A 19,412-nucleotide genomic window follows, 5' to 3' on the forward strand; every position below is an offset into this window, starting at 1 on the left:
TGGCTTGGGTCAAATATTTTTCAAATAACCGAAAAAGTATTTATAAATTCAGTTTTTCATGACATCAAGGTGCCGTTCATGTGTCACTCGGACAGAAGAATATTTACTGAATAAAACAAGTATAATTCATAAAGATGATCAACCCCCTTCTGTCACGTCTTAAACTCGTACGCTGACGTTTTGCTCACTTGAAGTTAACAAGGAGTCCTCAAATACGACAAAAAAACACTCATTTTTTATGGTCCTTTGATGATTAAGCTTTTTAAATCCCCACACGTCAGTTCGTCCATTAAACGTCACCGAGGCCCCGCCCTCTACGGTGCTCTTCGGCCAACCAACGCACGTTTCAATCACCACGTGACAAACGGACTTGTTAATGACGAATGAGTTGAGCGCTGCCTCTGCTTGGGCTCCGGTGCATCGTACTCATACAGTCAATTCGTTGTCACCCACTTTTTTAGCTCTTTTAAAGTTGTTTTTATATTTTTTACTACCCCAAACCGGAATACTTTTCGTCTTAATCTCGGTCTGGATATCTCTGCTGCCATGTCCTACCAGTACTGTGCAGGTGAGTGGGGGAAACTCTCATTTTGGTTTTTTTAAGACATTGCTAGCAAAATACTTTAGACCGACGTGAGAAGTTAGAATACAGTAGAACATTCTAAGCCTCTAAGCACGCAAAACACTATAAATATACTCAGTCTTAACAATGAAGCTAATAATACTGAATACCACTTTTGTCCGCTGGCCTTGGATAAAAGGTTTATTCTACGTCACGATTCACGTTTTTATCATACAAGATCTCCATCGTAAATCGCACGATCCTTATCGATACATCAAATGTCGATGATGTTGCACTCTTGTGGAATGTATGACATATAAATGCAACTCGTTTAAGAACGTATTTTTATATTTTGTGTTATTTTCTGACCACATACTTTGATAGTATGGCTATAATGATGACGTTTAAACGATTAATGGTGATTCGTGACACTTCTGTGCTGATCCTTGTAGAGACTGATATCATGCATAATGGTCATCTTAATATCATTTATAGAGCACTTTAACCACAACCGCAGCTTTAACAAAGTTCTGTACGTAAGCGTGGATATAAACAAACTAGAAGCAAAACATAATAATTATAACATTTCAATGGTAGTGATAATAATACGAGACATTTGGAATTTCTGTGGCATTTACCAGCTCAGTGGCCTAGTAGTAGAGTGTCCGCCCTGAGACTGGAAGGTTGTGGGTTCAAACCCCGGCCGGGTCATACCAAAGACTATAAAAATGGGACCCATTGCCTCCCTGCTTGGCACTCAGCATTAAGGGTTGGAATTGGGGGGTTAGATCACCAAATGATTCCCGAGCGCGGCACCGCTGCTGCTCACTGCTCCCCTCTCCCCCAGGGGATGGATTAAAATCACATGGGGATGGGTTAAATGCAGAGGACAAATTTCACCACACCCAGATGTGTGTGTGACGATGATCATTGGGACTTTAACTTTAACTTTTTTGTGTGTGAATATTGAAATGCTGAATGAAAAATTATGGAATCACGTTGAATAAATGGAATGATGTTGGCTCATCGAACAATATTAATTTATGTTGAATGGAAATGAATGGGGAATTTTTATTTGTGTTGTCATTGGGGTGAAATGGAGTATTTTTGGTCAACATTTTTTTATTTGGGGTAAAACTGAATTTTGGAATGAGAAAAATAATATCCCAGAAGGCATGAATTTATGAAATATGCTGCAACTAGAATGATGAGTTATGTCGAAAAAGAGACGTGTCAGAAATAATATTTATGTCGCCGTTGTATCAAGCAAATTAGTGCTTTAGTTAGGCCATCATTAACAACTTGATCCCGTGTGTTTCTAGGGGAAGCCATTAAGGGTCCGAGTGGCTGTAAAGTACACTAGCTCCCCACCCCCGACCCCGCTGCCAGGATGCTCCGTAAGAGCAGCGACGGCGTCAGTGTCAAGAGTGGTCACGCTTCCGCTACCTCCAGGCATCACTCCAGTTCCCTGACGGGCTCTCTGTCGGCCGGCTCTACCAAGACCTGGGATGCAGGGCACAGGCGGCGCTCCCACAACCCGCTGAGCGGCGCAGATCCTTCGGATCCGTCAGTGTCGGCGTCATACCCGCCCGGAGTGGATCCGGAGTATGTCATGATGCTGGTGAATGACGTCAGGTGGTTCGCCAATGTGCTGCTGCACCTCAAGGAAGCCTTCCAGAGTCCAGGTGAGACAAAGGCCACACGTTTTCACAAACATTTTAAGACCATATCATGCGTGTCACTCCACGTCGTGTATGAGAGATCAGATTCAAGCCACCCAAAACTGACCAATATTTCATGTTTTCGTGTGGATAGTATATTGCATCATAAGAAGAAAAAAAACGATTCTCCATGATACCAAATATTACAACTGATTTGTGACACTGATCTATCAACATCCACACTGTGAGAAGAAAAAAACAAAAGATGAATTGCAATGTCAATATTTTGTCCCACCTCGGCGATGTTTTGATTTGCTTGCTTTGTAATGCTAGAATGTCTTAGCTGTAGTTTGACCCTTACTAGAGACACACACACACACACACACTGTGGTCCTGGCAGCGGGAGTGATTTGTTTAACCATTCCTGTGCTTGGAGGAGGCCGGTCTCCCTGAGTGAGTCATTGCGTGTGTGTTTTTGCGTGCATGTGTGTGTAGAATGAAGGTTTGTGAACGTCCTCTCCTGACTTTGTAAGCAGCTTAACGCATCAGAAATAATAACAATAATAATAATAATAATGGCATTATGCAGCATTCGCCGTCACAAGGCTTAATCCCTCAGTCTGTTTCGAGTGGATAAAAAGCTTACTTTTCACGGGGTGTGGACTCATTTGTGGGGGAGTTCCGAACCGTACAGTACTCATTCCACCAGTCGTTAACCAGATGCACACCGAAAAGCAAAATGTTTGCCGTTGTCATTATTAAATATGAAATAGTAGGGAGCATGCTGTGTTCAAAAGCTTTAGCAAGTCTGCCGTGATTGACAGGCTCAGACAGCCCATAATTGAATAATATTTGATGATTGAGCCAGTCGTTTGCAAATTGCCACCACGTGTAAGCTGAAGGTAAACAGGATGACGTCCTCCGTGTTCCCCCCCCGATTACTGTCCGGTGCGTCGTTGCTACGCCAACGGCAGCGTGAGCCAGAACAGCAGGAACCAGTTAGGCCAGGAATTTATTTAGCACCTCAGCGGAGACGCGTTGAGGCTTTAGTTTAGCAGCTATTGCTGTCAAACCCAACCCCTCACCCTGCAACCGCTAGGTCGGGGTCTGACGTGTTAAGGACAAGAAGGTGAGGCTCTTGTGACCCAATGGGTGAACCCTGACCCCATTCTCAAAGAAGCCTTTATCCGCCCCTGTAAGTTCCTTTAGGTCATCTGACATTTTATGGCTTCCAACATTATATTTGTTGTTGGTCTGTGTCTGGACTGATTTTGATTGACTGCAGATTCAAAGTCGAGTGGTACTTACAGATCTAATTGAATTTAAAATTCAAATCTGCTTCTGGATGCCATCTAGTTGTGTTCTCACGGCAGTTCTGGTACTGAATTTTGTTTTGGTTTAAATGCACTTGTTGTCACCTTATGTGTCACATAACTCCGTCCCCTTGTTGACATTATTAGCATCTGCTTGTCATTCTATGTCCATGTGTCCCCTCCTGCCTTGGCTAATGCTTTAAATCGGATCGGGAGGTGTTGAAAAAAAACAAGAATAAAGGAGCCGCCGTCGACGTACTGGCTTGAGCCGACACCCCCCCCCCCCCCAGCACCCCCACGCTCTCCCGCATACTCAGCATTCCTTTAGAACAAATGTTCACTTGTGGCTGCGCAGTGCCTTCAATAGAGCAGAACTAGGGTCGCTGTGAGCCACGCTTACGTGGAAAAAGCCTCCCTTCCCCGGAATACCTCACGGCCGGCCGGCTAAATTTTGCTCGCAGGGCCCACTCAACACCTCGGCGGTTTGACTGGACGTTGCCTTCGAAAACGTACTCATGAACGTCAGGCATGTTTATTTTCGCAGCCGACTGTGGTTGAAAATATTTGGCGAGGGCGCCAAAATGTAGCGCTGCTGACTCGCGTGTCCTCATTCTGCAAAAGTGTTTGCTAGTGTCATCGCGACACGCTGATAAGATTGTGTTGTGTTCCAGTCAAACGGCATTGTTGTATTTTACAATGCCGCCGTCTTGTCACCGCGGCCCCCCTTTCACGCGACCTGCCCGAGATAGCAATTGTATTCGACTTCTGTATCATCTTCAATTGTCTGTCCGAGGGAGGGAAATATTTGGGCCTTAACACAATGTTGTAAAAAAAAAAAAAAAAAAATTCAAGGGATTCTCATCATAGTTTTTTGTGTGCGTGAAAGGTACTACTGACTAGAAACTAATTTTAGACTAGGGATGGGTTTATTTTTTTTTTTTTTTATGGAAATTGCTTAGAGTAAAAATGAGAGGTCTTGTCCCCAGTTACGTCCTTGTTCATTGGCCGTAAATCGTGAGAGGTTGTTGTGAATACCCGCCCAAGTGTGCCAGCTCAAGTGGCGGCTCGCGGGTGGCGCCTTCAATCGCGAGCCGTCGTAACGACATAATGGCTTAATGGGCCGAGAGAAAAAAAAAAAGAGTGGGATTTGTCGGTTGGGGCGGGGGCTGTAACCCTCCCCTCCCTCCCCGTGATGCCACGTGAAGGATGTTTTGTGCAAGATCTTTCCTGGGGTGGTTATTTATGGTTATGGGCCAGGGGGGGATGTTTGTGTAGTAGATTGGTCGCGGTGAAGGAGAGGCGAGAAATTTACAACCTGGGAGCAGTTTTTTTCCAAACTTTGTGCGTCACTTTGTTGTTGGAGTAAAAAGTCATCTCCAGGACACATTCTCATAGTTGCCATACATACGTAGCAGGTGTTAAACTTCACAACCTCGGTCCTTCACGGAAATAGAATCAAATACACAACCAGGTGTTATAGCGCTCACTCCAGATTTTTAATATTCCCTTTCGGCCTTTGCTATTATCTCGAAAGGGAAAATTCTGTCGCTGGGCCTTTGACGTAGACCACCGATACAGAATTTCCTGTCCAGACTTTCGCATTGCCGGTTTTTCCCCCCTTCCATGGTATTGGTAATAAATGACAGCAAAATAGACGGAAACACAAATCAGTTGTTAAAGGTGTGCAAGTATGACTTTGGATTTTCACATGGGGGAGGGGGTTGTTTCGGCGCATCCAGGACAGAGGCCAGACCTCACACAGTGCCGTGACCCCGCTGCCCCCCACCCCTCCACACTCCCAAGCAGGTAGCTGTTTATGGAGCGCCTGCTGTTTACTGTCTGCGCGGCGTCTGTGTTCTCCACTCGGCCTTCTAAACAAGGCATGCGGAACACCCGGGAGCGGGCAAAATTGTTTGGATGTGGTGGTGGGGGGGGGACATGTTTACTGATGGAAACAATTCCACCTGCCGCAGATCACGTTTCATGTGGCCGGGCAACGTTTGTGCTATCACGTCCCCATTTTGTTGTAAAATACCATTTAGATGATGTTTCTCTGTAGGAATGACGCAAAATGAATGGTCGGGAGAGCAGCATCTGTCAGGTGGACTGAGTCAACATGCGTCACCGTGCCGGAATCCTCGAGGAAGGGCTCGGGATAAACCACTTGGCAAAAAAAAGCGCTCGCAGCCATTTCTTTTGTCGATGCTTGTTTTGCGTGAAACTCATCACGTGTCCGGACAGGCTCGCTGATTGTCGGTTGTTATCAGCCAGAGAGACAGAGAGAGGGGCACGATGGGGGTTGTAACCTCTTGTCAGGCCACCTGAAGTTTTGGATTAGATTGCCCCCACCCCACACACACACACTAAAATGTAGGCCTGTTAAGTTTCTCAGGAACAGCTATCATTTTCTGGGTCAGTGGCAATTGGTGGAGTGAAGAGGGGGCTGATGAATGATGCTAAAAGTGTCAAATTAAAAATTAATTCCAAATAAACACATATGCAAATCCTACATTTTTCTGTCACTTAAAATATCCACAAAGGGAACTTCAGCAAATCCAAATCGATATTTTCTGACTGAGATTGCAGTCACTGCTGCAAATGTTCTGAACTCCTTTTCCATGTTTATATGTCACAAGTCACATGGTTCCTATTTGTTGTGGTGTGTGTATTTTCCTAAAAGTCTGGGTGGGACACGGGCTCATCACGGCAAGAGGAAATGAGATGGTAGACGGTGGGGTTGACTGATTGGAGGGGGGCTGGGGGGGTGCTCTTCCTTTCCACAATGCAAGCCCTGACCGCTGTTATCTCTACCAAAACAATGCCACGGACCCTCCCCTCCCCTGCCACCACCAGAGCCACCATCACTGCAATCAGGCAACACATTTCCAGGCCTCTTTATTCTCCAGCCATTGTTGTGACAAAAGCACTCACGGCTGATTCTCGCCAGCTTTCTCTGTGCTGTCACTGCGCCGTGAGCACGCAAGCCTCCCGAGCAAACAATAGCGAGCGGTCAGTGTGAGCTGTCACTTGAGATCGGAGCTCATGGCTTCATTCTATTTTGTAAACACTCGTCTTTTTTTCCCCCTCTTGTGTTTTTCTGTCATTGTGGATCGTTGGGGTGTGTGCTGGGGAGAAGGGAAAGGGGGTGAATGAGCACTGATCTAAGTGGTCCAATTGGACATGGAGCTAATAGATGCGCATGTAGGCGACTGCGTTTTGTTTTGTACATCCAAACACAAGTAAAAACACAGTACACTATTATTGAGTTAAGAATGAGACAAAATTGTCTTGAATAATTTTTTACGACCTGTTTTAGATAGCTGCAGTTCCCAGGACTAGTCTAGGAAGTTGATGCTAATTCAGCGTTAGCATGTCAATGGGATTTTACATTGACTTTAGCGGTGTTTCTAAAATGCTTTCACAACATCAGGAACTTGTAACGGAGTGTTATCGCTTCCATTAAATAGTGATTCCTCTGAGCTTAAACAGATCCATTCCAAACCTTCCAGGAAAGAAGACAAAACGTTTGGGATTGTAATTCCTTTTCATGCAGCCAATCAAAGAAGGGGGCGGAGTCTTGCGTCACGCTAACCGAGTGTGTGCTTCTTGCATCTCCTTTGATTTTAAAAGGGCTTCAAGCACCGGTGAGCTAAACATGCCCGAAAGGGAAAGAGGGTGAGCTCTTTAATGAGGGTCCATTGTCAGAAGGTTTAAGTGGTGGGGGGTGGGCATACTTCAAAGTGCAGGCGGGGGTGCATGGTGGGGGTCTCACGTTGAGCAGGTGAGCTCTACGTCTCTCCAGTCAGCTTTGTTCTCTGATCTTGGGAGAAGAGTTAGACCTTGTCCTCCAAAGGTTTTTCTGGAACTCGCAAAAAGTAATTACCCTTGAAACAGGGGCTTATTTTGGCTCCGGAACCTAAATTCAGATGAAAGTTCCCGCTGTCCAAAAACACAGAAAGCTCCTAGGGGTGAATATCTATGGAAGTTGGAAGATTCCTCCTCCAGCTGTTTGTGTGTGTGTGATGCATTTGTGCGTATGAGTGCATGTGTCATGTCAAGGGAGGGGCTGAGGAAAAACACCCAGCCTCTCATTTTCACTCCCCCCTGTAATTCCTTCAGCGTTCCAATAAATCCAGCCTCTCATCCCACCCGCCTCTTGATGAAAACCAGATGACTCTCTTGCCCACCTCCCTCCTTCACACACACACACATCAATTTACCTGTTGCAAATTGCCGAGACGTGACAGCATTCACCTACTTTATCAGTAAAAGGGGCATGTAGCGCCGAGAAGGGTGCGACCAGTCTCTGAGATAATAATGATGCTATTGTTTGTCATTGTCTGATTGCCACACTGTCATCGATCCATCCCAATGCATGGGTCCACAATCCATCAATCTTGGTCACAGTTTTAATTCAGTGCAACAGATGTCTAGTATTTGAAATTGCCAACTATGCCTTGGGCGTTGTCAAATGCGAGCACCTAAGCGCAGAAAAATCACATCGTCCTGTCCTCAAGCTTCCTGCCACACGAGCCTCATCCGTTGGCAGATGTTACATCACCGTTTGCGTCGTGATGCAACGGGTCACTGTTCTTGGCTTTCTGCATCTCAACCAAACTATACCTTTTTGTTCATCTCCTGTTTTGTCATCGTTCTATTTCAAAAAGCCTCCTCTCTCTCGTTTTCAGTCTCTTCCCACATGTGTGATTACATGGCTGGTTGAGGCCCCCGTTTGGCTTCGACAGCCCCTCAATTACTGCGCTTCCCAAGCTCATTTCATCTGCTGCTGGCTGTTGCTCCGCTATTGACGGCTGAGCCCATTTCCAATCTCTTGCTAATGCTAACCAAAACAGCAGCACATATGGAGCATGTAAATTAGCATTCGATTTGTCGGTCATATCACAATGTGTGTGAAGCCAGTTAGAGTCATAAAAGTACAACTTGTATTTTGTGCTGTAGTCGTCAAGACCACAATGTCAACCGACCGCAATTTTGCGTCTCCTTCCCTCCGCAGATGGCTCGGAAGCTCTCCAACAAATGGTCCAGGAGCGTCTGGCCGAGCTGCTGCGCGTCCTCAAGGCCGTCATCGGCAAACACCAGGCCCTCAACTCGGTGGACATCCTAGGCAAGGCGGGCACGCTCATCGCCAAGGTGAAAGGTGAGCGGTGGCTAACGTAGCATGCTACATACGTGACACCTAGCCTAGAAATGTCACAGGGCGCTCACCTGCTCTGTTTGAGAGCTCCGAGGCGTGACCCGGTGCCAGAGTATGCAGAGTACGGGTACAAAGGCAGAAAGGAAAGAGCACGGTCCATTGCACTTCAATCACACTGGAAAGATGGCACCAGTCCAAGCAAATTATTACTGAACTGCAAATGATGCTTACATTATTTATAGAGCATCAAACTGATGAATAGTGACTGCTTATTAATGATCTGCTTTTCAAGAGAACAGTTAGCCTGTGTCCAAGTGCATCTAGATGGCAAAAATAGCATTTTGGTTGGTGGGGGGGGGGACCTGTCTCATTTCCACCACATAGTGTGCTCCATTTTCTCTTGAGGAGAAAAAGGTTTCATAAAGCGAGGACAGATGACAGAATGAAACAGAAGCAGCACAGACATTCAAAATTTTATTCTTATATAATATAACATTTTAATAAAGTTTTTCAAATGTTTTAAACTTATTGGAAATGATAACATATAGCATATTTTGACATTTCTATTATTTAAAATTATAACATATAGCATGTTTTTGACATTTTTAGTCAGTAATAAAAAAAAAATATATATAAGTATTACTAGAAATTCCGAGCTTATATTTAGACAACTTTTTTTTTTTTATTTCGCTTCCTCAACCTTTTCCGGAAACAACTTCAGGCTTCTGATTGGCTAAAAAGGCCTTTGGGGGGCTACTCACACATTGCATCCAGTAGTGAGGAGGAGCGTTTGCAAGCACAGATGAGTAAGCGACGAGGAGCTTCATGCTCGCACGATAACAGGCCTCGATGCATCTCCTCGGCGCGTCTAGCGCGACACCTGCGGCGTCTGGAAGTCCGCCAGCACGTACTTAGACAAACACTCGCTCGTCCGACCCGTTTGCAGACGCCGCTGACACCGAGCGTTGACATGTGCCGCTCGCCGCGCCGTTGTTGTGAAAGCCTCCCAAAGGGACTTCTTTTTTTTACACAGATGGGAAAATGTCAAGAATGAACTCGCCTCTGAGCCACGGCACGAGAACGGATTGTTGCGGCGTCATTTCCCACTTCCGATGAATTGTCCATTAAAGTGGGAAAGGAAAAAAAAAAACCTCCTCCCCTTTGTCTTTTACTTTTAGTGTTGCGAGGGATGTAAAAGGCAAACTGAAAGCAAAATATAAGACATGAATTTATTGATGACATCACTTTGTTGTTCCATTTCTTTAGCCAGCAAACTAGGTGAGAGTGAATCAACAGCACTGAGGGATGGGAGGGAGGTGGGTGGGTGCGGGGGGAAAGCTCTGGAATTATTGTTCCGAGAGCCACAGGATGTCCTGAGGAAGAAGCCGATGCAGTGCAGAGTCGCGCAGCAGCGTTCGGCAGCGCTCCTCGAGAGTCTCCTCAAAACACAAAATCAAACCTTTTTGGCGGCTCGGGGGAGAACGCGCTGTCGCCTCAGCATTGGTCGTCACGGAGCCAAAATCGAATAGCGGAGCTTAGCTTTACGTATTCAAGTTTTTGAAGGTAAGCGAGAGAGTGACAGAAGTGGAGCTACGTGCGAGCGTTTCCTGTTACAGCGCAGACAGGAAACACGACGTCCAACGTCACCGACTACCACTTTGGTCGCAAACGGCGTTCTTGCTGAGGAAAGTGCTTCCTGAAGATTTTCCACCTTCGACGGTCCTCAAGGTTTAAGCTGCAAAAGTCTTGAGGATGTGCGAGCGTTCACGCCGTTTCATTGCGGATTACAAACAGCCCGGGTTGGATTTGATTGCAAGATTTTTCTAAAAGGTGACTAAAGGGTTTGGACGGAACAGCCTGATCGGTCATGACGAATTTTTGGAAGAGAAACTCTGAGGTGGGGGACTTGAGATTTGGGATTTGACTCGTCACCCAGTTTTAGGACTTGGGATTTGCCTGGCGACAATTTATGAACGACTCGACTGAAGATTATTACATTTGGATTCAATTATTATTTTGGTAAAATTCTTAGTCTGCAAATCAAATGTCAATATGCAACATTAGCAACTCAAAGGTAAGCGCGAATGTGGGTGGTTTCCCGAAAAGTTCCAGGACTGGCTGCTTCACCATTACAACACCCCTCCTCACCAATCCCGAAGCATCTGACAGTTCCTAACCAAGGACAACACTCTCACCCAATATAGAGTCATGTGACCCCCCCTTTTCCAAACTAAAAGGAGTTGTCAAGGGGACTCGTTTTAACGACTTGAAGAGGTGTCCTAAAACCTTTCTGACACACTTCCTACATTAGCAAGATTGTATGACCTGACTTGTAACTTGCTTAACCCAAGTAAGGACTTCTTGAAGTTTAACACTTGACACATGACTTAATCCAACCTCTGGAAACTATCCTGAACTATTCTGTGTAAATGTTGCATCTGGATTATATTTAGATTTTCTGTCCCTCCGCAGGCATCAACTTCAATGACATCAGACCCGACAACCTAGAAAGCACGTTTGGCGAGATTCATGCGTCCATCGACACCTTAGCGTTCACCTTCGGCAATGTGTGAGTGCGACGCCGTTTCCAACTTTTATTACTTGTAAAGAAAATGACAAGAGGCTAACTTCAACCCAGCTAAATTCATCAAAAAAGTAACGTTAGCGCTAATGCTAGCACTGATGCAGCCTCTAAATTGTCCAGACTCATCCATGATTTATAATAAATGCAATTAGGGTTACCATACCAATGCCAAACATTATTTCATTCCTTTGAGTTAGCCAGTGTAGCAATACAAAATATTTAGTAATTTTAAGATGATATTTTACATATTGTAACTTTATTAATAATTGTTTTGGATGGGTGTGTGCTTTAGAGTTTCTGACTTCCTTATGGGAGATGTGGACAATGGCTCAGGGTTGGGGACCCCCCAGACCAGAAGAAGCCGGGTAAAGCCTTTTTTTTTTTTCCTTCTTAATTTTTTTTTCCTTTTACTTGTTATTTTTATTGAAAGCTTTGTTCCCAGTAAACTTAAAAAGCCTCAAAGGCAAACTGTAATTTGGGTGTCGCGAGCACAGCTGCTTGTTAATTGCATGTCTGCCTTTGCCTTCCTGTCACATGAAACTGTGTCCTCCTCGTCTTTCGCAGTCTTTCGACAACCTCGCCGTGGATCCCGAAGACTACGCGGCCGAGAAGAACGACCTTGCTGGTGAGTGGGCGTCCGCGTTCCATCGTTCAAGGGGTGTGGATTTCGTCGCGTGTTTACGGCACGTCGGCCAAGGGCAGGCCAACGTTGTCAACTTTGGAGCTCCCGGCGTGATTTAGGAATGCCTGAGGTGGAGACCCGCCCTGTTATTTCTGCCGGACCACACGTTTTCCCCGCTGGCCTGAATGTCTGACATTCCGAGGCCTGTTCGGGAGCGGGTCTGCGGCGGATGGGAAACACATGAGCTCTGAGTAGAAATGGCGGGAGGTGGGGTGGGGGTGAGGGGGTGTCATTGTCTTTTTTTAGAAGATGCCAGCATTTTCACATCCTCTTGCAGTGTCATCAGCTTCTTCATGGTCACGTCTCCTGTTTTAGCCTCTATCAATCTGAACTACTCTTGTTTTGTTTTCATATTTCATTAAAGCTAATCTTTCTCCTCAGGCCCAGATGTTCCCCTGTCACGCGAGGAGGAGGTGGACCTGACACTGCTGAAGCATGACAGCGGGGTGGAGTCAGCTCTGCTCTACGCTAAAGCCTGGTCCAAGTACATCAAGGACCTGCTGGGCTGGATGGAGAAAAGAGTGACCATGGGTGAGGCCCGCTCCATATAGTACAGTACTGTCACTGATGAAATTGAAACTTAAATTGGATGAACTGACATGAAAAACCCTTTTATGGCTTTCAGATATGGAGTGTGCCAAAAGTTACGCCAAACTGGCAGAGTCGGCCAAGTCGCTGGTGACACAGCAGGTTATTTTATTTTATTTTTTATTTTATTTTATTTACAATTCCACGCACCTCCTTGTGTGTCATTATGTTTTGAGAGTGGATGGATTAATGCGTGTTTGGCTCCGTGCAGGACTACATGCCCTTCAGCGACATTTACAATTCCACCTTCAAGAACGACATTGAGTACAACCAACTGCTCGTGCAAACCGCCATGGCCTTGCAGACCAACAAATTCATACAGGTAGGACATGTTGTTTTAAATTTATATTGTATTTTTTTACATTTTTTGCTTTTTTTTTTAGTATTTCAAATGGATTTTGACAAAGCTTTGTCAGTGTAAAGATTAAAGTTTATGAAATGGCATTGTTTCCCTTCTTATGTATCCTTGCTAGCCTCTCTTAGGTCGTAAGAATGAACTAGACAAATTGAGGAAAGACCTCAAGGAGCAGTGGCAGAAGGAGCAGAAGAAAATGGTGAATGTCTACTAATAGTCAAAAATGAATTTAAAAAAATACAAGAAAGAATTGAACATTATTTCTCTCCTATTCCAGCACGAGGCGGACACAAGCCTGCGAAAGGCTCGGGCGCTAAAAGCCCAGAGGCGAGAAGAGTATCAGAAGGCCTGCTCGTCGACCAGCCGCTCCCTGGAGGAGCAGCCCAACGCTGGCAACAAGCAGCTGGAGAGAAAGAGGAGGCTGGAAGAGGAGGCCCTGCAGAAGGTACGCCAACGATGATCCTTTTCATGCTGCTATCAATCACGTCGTTCGTTGCGTTGCCGCGTTAGGCCGAGGAAGCCCAGGAACAATACCAGAGCAGCATGGCTGACGCAGGCGTCAGGAGAATGGACCTGGCCAATGTCAAGCGCACCATCCTCACCCAAATCCGAGAGACCGTTTTCCAGTGCGACCTCACGCTCAAGGCGGTGGGCCACATTCTGTCATCATTCACTAGAATTCTAAAATAAAAATGAATTCTAAAACTATCCTAAAATGATCAAATTGATGCTATCTCATTGTGCCCTGTTCTTCCTGCTTTCAGGTAACGGTCAACTGGTTCCAGATGCAACACGTGCAGATGGCGTTGCTACCCGCTCATCACCAGGCGCTGAGTGACAGCGCCAAGCTGTACGAGCCCGGCGAGTGCTACTCGGAGTTTGTGCGTCGCCTTCCCCGACACCTGCCCAGGGAGCGCATGCACTCCGACTCGGTTTCTTCAGACGGCGCCAGGTATGCAAGAGGGAACTACCTCAGTTCGCCGTTGCTAACCAAAACAGCAGCACCACACCATACACTGAAGCATTTCCAAGTCCTTTCGAAACTTTTTCAGCTCTGTAAATCACACGATTGTACAAGTAGCACCTTGATCGTGTGTACGTCGTAACGCGTCGTGCGGTTGTTCTTTCAGAGCAGAGTAACAATGAGTCAGACTGGGAGGAAGAGAGAGAATGTGAATGCGTTGGCCTTCCTCTCAGGAAATATCTGTGGCGCAGGCTTAGAGTGCAAGCGGGCAGATTGCGAGTGTGAGAAGATTGCCTCTCGCGTTTCCGTCCAAACACGTCGCTTCCCACACACACACACACACACACTACCCGGAGGGAAATACTGAAAAGAGTCCACACACAGGTGCTTAAAACATGCGAAAATGCTTGTGTTGTTTTTTGGGGTTTCAAAAGGGTTAAATAATCATAATAAATAATCATAATGTTTTATCTCTACTAAATAATCATAATGTTTTTTCTCTACTAATCAACTTTCTTTACTCTTATTATTGTTAGTATTTCATGAAAAAAAAGCAGAGCGCACATTTCCAGATTTGTTTTTTCAAAAAAAATACATAATAATAATAATAACATAGATTGTTGTTTTATTTATTCTTTTTTGGGGGGGGGGAGAAAATGAAATTAAAACGTGAACATCTGGAGCTGCCTGCTTTTCTTTCATTTTCCAAGCATGGAAAAAAAACATCAATCTCCAAAGGACTTGAAAAGTGTTTACGTTTCAGCATAGAGGTTTCGGAACCCTAAAAATAACTCGTATACCCTTTTGCTTTGATATGAGCTGTACAACCCGGTAGATGAAAGCGAGGACAAACCTCACGTGTCGTTACATGTCGAGTTTAAGTTCCTCTCTCGTATATGTGTGTGGCAAACCACCATCAAAGGCGGAATTGTCATTAAAACGTCTGTCTGACGCTCAAACATAAAGAAAAGGGGAACAACGTCTGGCTTTCAGTGTTAGCTTCATCTCTCTTCCACATACACGTTAGCAACATTGATGATTTAAATTGCCTGTAAGTGAGTGTTTGTGTCTGTATGTGCCCTGTGATTGGCTGGCGTCCAGTCCCTGAGATACGGATGGCGCCACTCCGTTCTACTCTCAACTCTGGTTGTTATGTTTCCTCTTTTCTACAGGTTCGTGTTTGCCAAGCGGTCAGTGGGCAGCACCCACTCCTCCCACGGAAACCTGTCCCAGGCCTCGCTCACTTCCTGCGACGTCCTCAGCGGCGACGAGGTGGACAGCCCGCTTCGCCGCCGGCCCGGGATCGCCAAGCGCCGCTCCAACAGCAGCACCGACATCCCTGGTGATCATCCACGAAACGGAAGAGGAGCGGAGTCTGTTTTTTTGTCGGGACTAATGACACTTGTTCCAGCAGGGTTGAGGGGGCAGGCCCCGCCGCTCCGAGCCTGGACCTCCGGCAGTCCGGGGAGCCAGGGTGGGATGTGCAGTGACTCTGAGAGCGCGGGTGGCAGCAGTGAGTCCAGGTCCATGGACTCCCCATCTGCCAGTCCAGGTAGGAAGAGAAAGAGGGTCACCTCCAGGAATGAATCCTTACTACAAATAATATCTAAATAAAATATGATGACACTGTTTTCAACATAGGTGACTTCAAACGACGCCTGCCCAGAACTCCTTCCACCGGCACGATGTCTTCTGCTGACGACCTGGACGAGCGAGAACCCCTGTCACCTTTGGACAATGGTATGATCCGTCCACCAATTTGTCAAATCCAAAAGTTTTACATCTTATATAAAATCTATAAGAAATATAATATGAATAATCAGTGTTTGGTTCAGTTTTTCATGTTTTCTAAAAAGATGAAAATGACTCAAGCCGTTATTTTAGGAAGCGGATGATATGCTAACCAGAAATACACACCGATCCTTTTGTGTTCTTTTCCGTTTGAGATCCCTGTTATTTTTGGCCATGCTTGACTTCCTCTATCTGCTCTCACGACCCATCATCAGAGTTAAAGTACTTCTTCTTTTCAGGTCTGGCCGAGATGGTAACAGAGACGGCCAGCTCTCCTGGCCCCTTCCGCAACGCTCAGATGTCCAAAGCGGCGCAGACGCACAAACTTAGGAAGCTCCGAGCGCCGTCCAAGTGCCGCGAGTGCGATAGCCTGGTGGTCTTCCACGGGGCCGAGTGCGAGGAGGTAACATCCGGCCGCAAGCTGTCTTTATGAAATGATGCTGCCTGGTTTCAATTATTTTCCCTCCCCGTCCTCCAGTGCTCGCTGGCATGCCACAAAAAGTGTCTGGAGACGCTGGCCATCCAGTGCGGCCACAAGAAGCTGCAGGGCAGGCTGCAGCTCTTTGGCATCAACTTCACCCAGGCGTCCAAAAACAGCGCCGACGGAATCCCCTTCATCATCAAGAAGTGCACCTCTGAAATCGAAAGCCGCGCTCTCAACATTAAGGTGAGCCATAGCAATCTGTCCAGCAGTAAAATAAGCCACCAGAAAAATGGTACAAAAAGCATTTTTTTTTTTTTTTTATTTGTAGGGCATTTACCGCGTGAACGGCGCCAAGTCGCGCGTGGAGAAGCTGTGCCAGGCCTTTGAGAACGGCAAAGATCTGGTGGAGCTGTCGGAGCTGTCTCCGCACGACATCAGCAACGTGCTCAAGCTTTACCTGAGACAGGTGAGAGAGGCGACATCATCCGACAGCCTTTATATGTCCCGAGCCAAAATGTGTTTGCTTGCGCAGTTACCAGAGCCGCTGATCGTCTACCGCTTCTACAACGACTTCATCGGCCTGGCCAAAGAGTACCAGCGCCTGGTGGTGGAGGAGGCCCAGGAAAGCGATTCCAAGAAGTCCGACGGGCTTAGCGTCCATCTCAACCGCGTGGTCCTCCGCATTCGGGACCTTCTGCGCCAGCTGCCCGCAGCCAACTACCGCACACTGCATTTCCTCGTCACGCACCTCAACAGGTAGCGACATGAAATCCAAATTTTCAAACTGGTTTTGTTATTCCCCAAACTACTATTATAAATACTAAAAAAAATATTACTTACTCCTACAAATAGTTCTTGATTAGATCTGATTTTATTTTCATTTTATTAAACAATCATACTAAAACAAACAAAAAATCTGGTAAGACGACTTCACGTGTCCCATATTTTCATGTATTATTGCTCCTGCGTATCATCTGAAAAAAGTCATGTTGGTCTTGCGCAGAGTGTCAGAACATGCAGAAGAGAACAAGATGACGGCGAGCAATCTGGGCATCATCTTTGGCCCCACGCTGCTGAAGCTGCGGCAGGCGGATGCCGAAGTGTCCCTGTCATCCCTGGTGGACTACCCGTACCAGGCCCTCATGGTAGAGCTGCTGGTGCGACACTTCCAGGTGGTGTTTGATGCTTCGCCGTCGAGCGGGTCGGACGCCGCTGCTGCCGGCCGGAGTTCCCCTGCCCTCACCCCGCAGGAGAAGCTGCAACGCCTCAGCAGACATTCTGCCTCCCTGACGGACATCAAAGAGGTAAATAGCGGCTTGCGTCTCACACAGTCCACGCAGCTAACAGTTTCTCATCAAACTTTTTTTTCCCAGAGTGCCAAAGTGTACAAGAGGTTCTCCTCCGTGATCCCGTCCTCTCACATCCTGGACGAGGTCCAGGAGGTTCAGCCCGGAACCGACCGGACGGACTCGTCAGGCGGCGTCAACGGCGTCGATAAGCGATCGAGCCACGCCGCTCCCTCCGGCTCCACGTCATCCACTCTGGCATCAATGGTGCAGCTCCGAGCCCATCGCTCTCGGCCAGCGTGCCGTCCTATTAGCATGCCCCTGGAACGCCTCCCTACGCCTGTGGAGCGCATCGACCCAGTGGTGGAAGCCATCGCGGAGACGCCGGGCGTGGAGCCGGCGGCTGGCCGCGCAGGCTCGTCTCGAGTCGGCACCTACTACATCACGCCCTTCATCGACACCCGGACCATGCAGCGGCGGACGTGGGACAGGAAGTACAAACATTACGACATCACGCCCAGGACCGCCATGATCATGGCTAAGCTGCCCACCGCCAGCGCTCCCGCCGGCACCATGTTCAGCAACAACCCCTTCGCCTTGTCCGTCAAACCCGCCTGGGCGTCCGCCGCACAGGATGACCAGCCGTCTTCCTGCTCACCGTTAACGCTCAGACCCCCAAGAACTCTGCAGCCCCCGCCGGGGACCTTCTACAAGCCCCCTGCAGGCAGAGCGAAAACGGTCCCCGACTGGACCACCACCGCGACCACCCCCACCGTGGTCGCCACCACAGCCCCGTCAACCACGTCCCCCAGCCCCCCTCCCGGCCGCCTCCAGACACAGGACTCTACCGACAGCACCATTGACCCTGGGGCGGCCTCCCTGTCGCCCCCGCAATCGCCACCCCCCGGCAGCCCCGACGACCCCGGCGAGACCAAGGCTGTCTACCAAAGACTGCGACCTCGCCACCTCCAGGAGCTGGAGCACAGAGAGGCCCACTTTGTCTAACAATTTTTAACGTGCCATTAAAGTGTTCCCAAATCTTCTCACTGAACAAAACCACTGAAATAAGAGCCAGCCTATGGTTTTTCCTTCTTTGTGTCCTCGCTGAGTTTTCCTGGCATCCTGCAATGCACTTAATGCAGCGTTTATACTCAGCACAATGTTCAAGCTAAATGTCTTTGCACCCTTTTAAATGTTCCTGCACCAAAGAGCGTAAGGGCCACACGGAAATAAACAGGAGGGGGGGGGGGGCACAACATTTTTATTTTTCATTTAGGCTTTTATTAATTATCAATTGATTTGTTAAATTGATTGGTTGTCAATTAATGGTTGCACCTATAGTTCTTTCCAGATACATCAATTTACATATCAAGTTATATATCAGGAAAAAAAAGTTTTCTCAACAGTACAACATTTCTCAGAAAAAATTTTATCTTGAAAAAAAGCAACTTTCTATTTCAAAAAGTATTTTAATATTACATCTTTCTTTGCTCCTATCTTTCCATCACGATACGACTTTGCTTTTGTTATGTGTTCCTCTTTCGTGTGGCTCTAATTTGCCTTGGTAATATTACTGTTATGATTGGTACCTCCGATTGTGGATATGTAAAGCATATTTATGGATTGTTTTCCTCTCCATCCTTCATACTGCATGTTTGTTGCGTCTTGTTGCCTTGGCGACCTCACAGACGATGTGCGGCACTGCTCGCCGTGGATTAAAAAAAAAAAAAATGCTGTCTACCAGCAAATTTCTGGTTTATTTCTGTCTACAATCAAAGCCTATATTTTGTTCCTTGTCAGTGTGATGTCGCAACTATTTTGAAAATAATGTATAAATCTTCAAACACAACTTTCTTGTTATATGACAAATTTAAAAAAAAAAAGAAATAAACCCAGCAAATGACCGCGATAATCAACAGATTAATTTATAGGTTTTATAACCTACACTTAATATTGTGTTCAACTTGCACTCTCTCTCCTCTATGAGTTGTGTTTCAAAATGGATGATGACTGCTGTTGTTTTTTTTTTCTTTTTAGTTGAGCCGGG

The 19,412-nt window shown here is 46.6% G+C and overlaps 1 protein-coding gene across 7 annotated transcripts; it reads left to right on the plus strand.

Moving 5' to 3' along the window:
• Positions 1 to 371: 371 nt before the first annotated feature.
• On the plus strand, positions 372 to 19,281 carry LOC125985116 (rho GTPase-activating protein 29). 7 transcript variants are annotated; one of them, XM_049747664.2, is made up of 22 exons: positions 372 to 568; positions 1,885 to 2,247; positions 8,551 to 8,694; positions 11,164 to 11,260; positions 11,568 to 11,640; positions 11,840 to 11,900; positions 12,339 to 12,488; positions 12,583 to 12,647; positions 12,757 to 12,867; positions 13,019 to 13,099; positions 13,178 to 13,345; positions 13,411 to 13,548; positions 13,665 to 13,852; positions 15,037 to 15,206; positions 15,276 to 15,416; positions 15,506 to 15,604; positions 15,895 to 16,058; positions 16,134 to 16,322; positions 16,408 to 16,545; positions 16,612 to 16,835; positions 17,083 to 17,383; positions 17,453 to 19,281. In XM_049747664.2, the coding sequence occupies exons 2-22, from the start codon at positions 1,953 to 1,955 to the stop codon at positions 18,368 to 18,370; spliced, it is 3,915 nt and encodes a 1,304-aa protein (XP_049603621.1). In that variant the 5' UTR covers positions 372 to 568; positions 1,885 to 1,952; the 3' UTR covers positions 18,371 to 19,281. The 7 variants fall into 7 exon arrangements, with proteins under 7 accessions (XP_049603621.1, XP_049603622.1, XP_049603627.1 ...); XM_049747665.2 differs by having other exon boundaries at positions 15,279 to 15,416; XM_049747670.1 differs by lacking the exons at positions 372 to 568; positions 1,885 to 2,247; positions 8,551 to 8,694 and adding an exon at positions 10,036 to 10,254.
• The last annotated feature ends 131 nt before the right edge of the window (positions 19,282 to 19,412 follow it).

Source organism: Syngnathus scovelli, chromosome 17 (genome assembly GCF_024217435.2).
Source record: "Syngnathus scovelli strain Florida chromosome 17, RoL_Ssco_1.2, whole genome shotgun sequence".
Lineage (NCBI taxonomy): Eukaryota > Metazoa > Chordata > Actinopteri > Syngnathiformes > Syngnathidae > Syngnathus > Syngnathus scovelli.

Excerpts from the sequence above, each read along its gene's own strand:
- LOC125985116 (XM_049747664.2), top strand. The coding sequence starts at position 1,953 with ATGCTCCGTAAGAGCAGCGACGGCGTCAGTGTCAAGAGTGGTCACGCT. Across the intron at positions 15,417-15,505 it reads CTCCCCATCTGCCAGTCCAG|GTGACTTCAAACGACGCCTG; the intron begins GTAGGAAGAGAA and ends TTTTCAACATAG. Across the intron at positions 17,384-17,452 it reads CCCTGACGGACATCAAAGAG|AGTGCCAAAGTGTACAAGAG; the intron begins GTAAATAGCGGC and ends TTTTTTTCCCAG.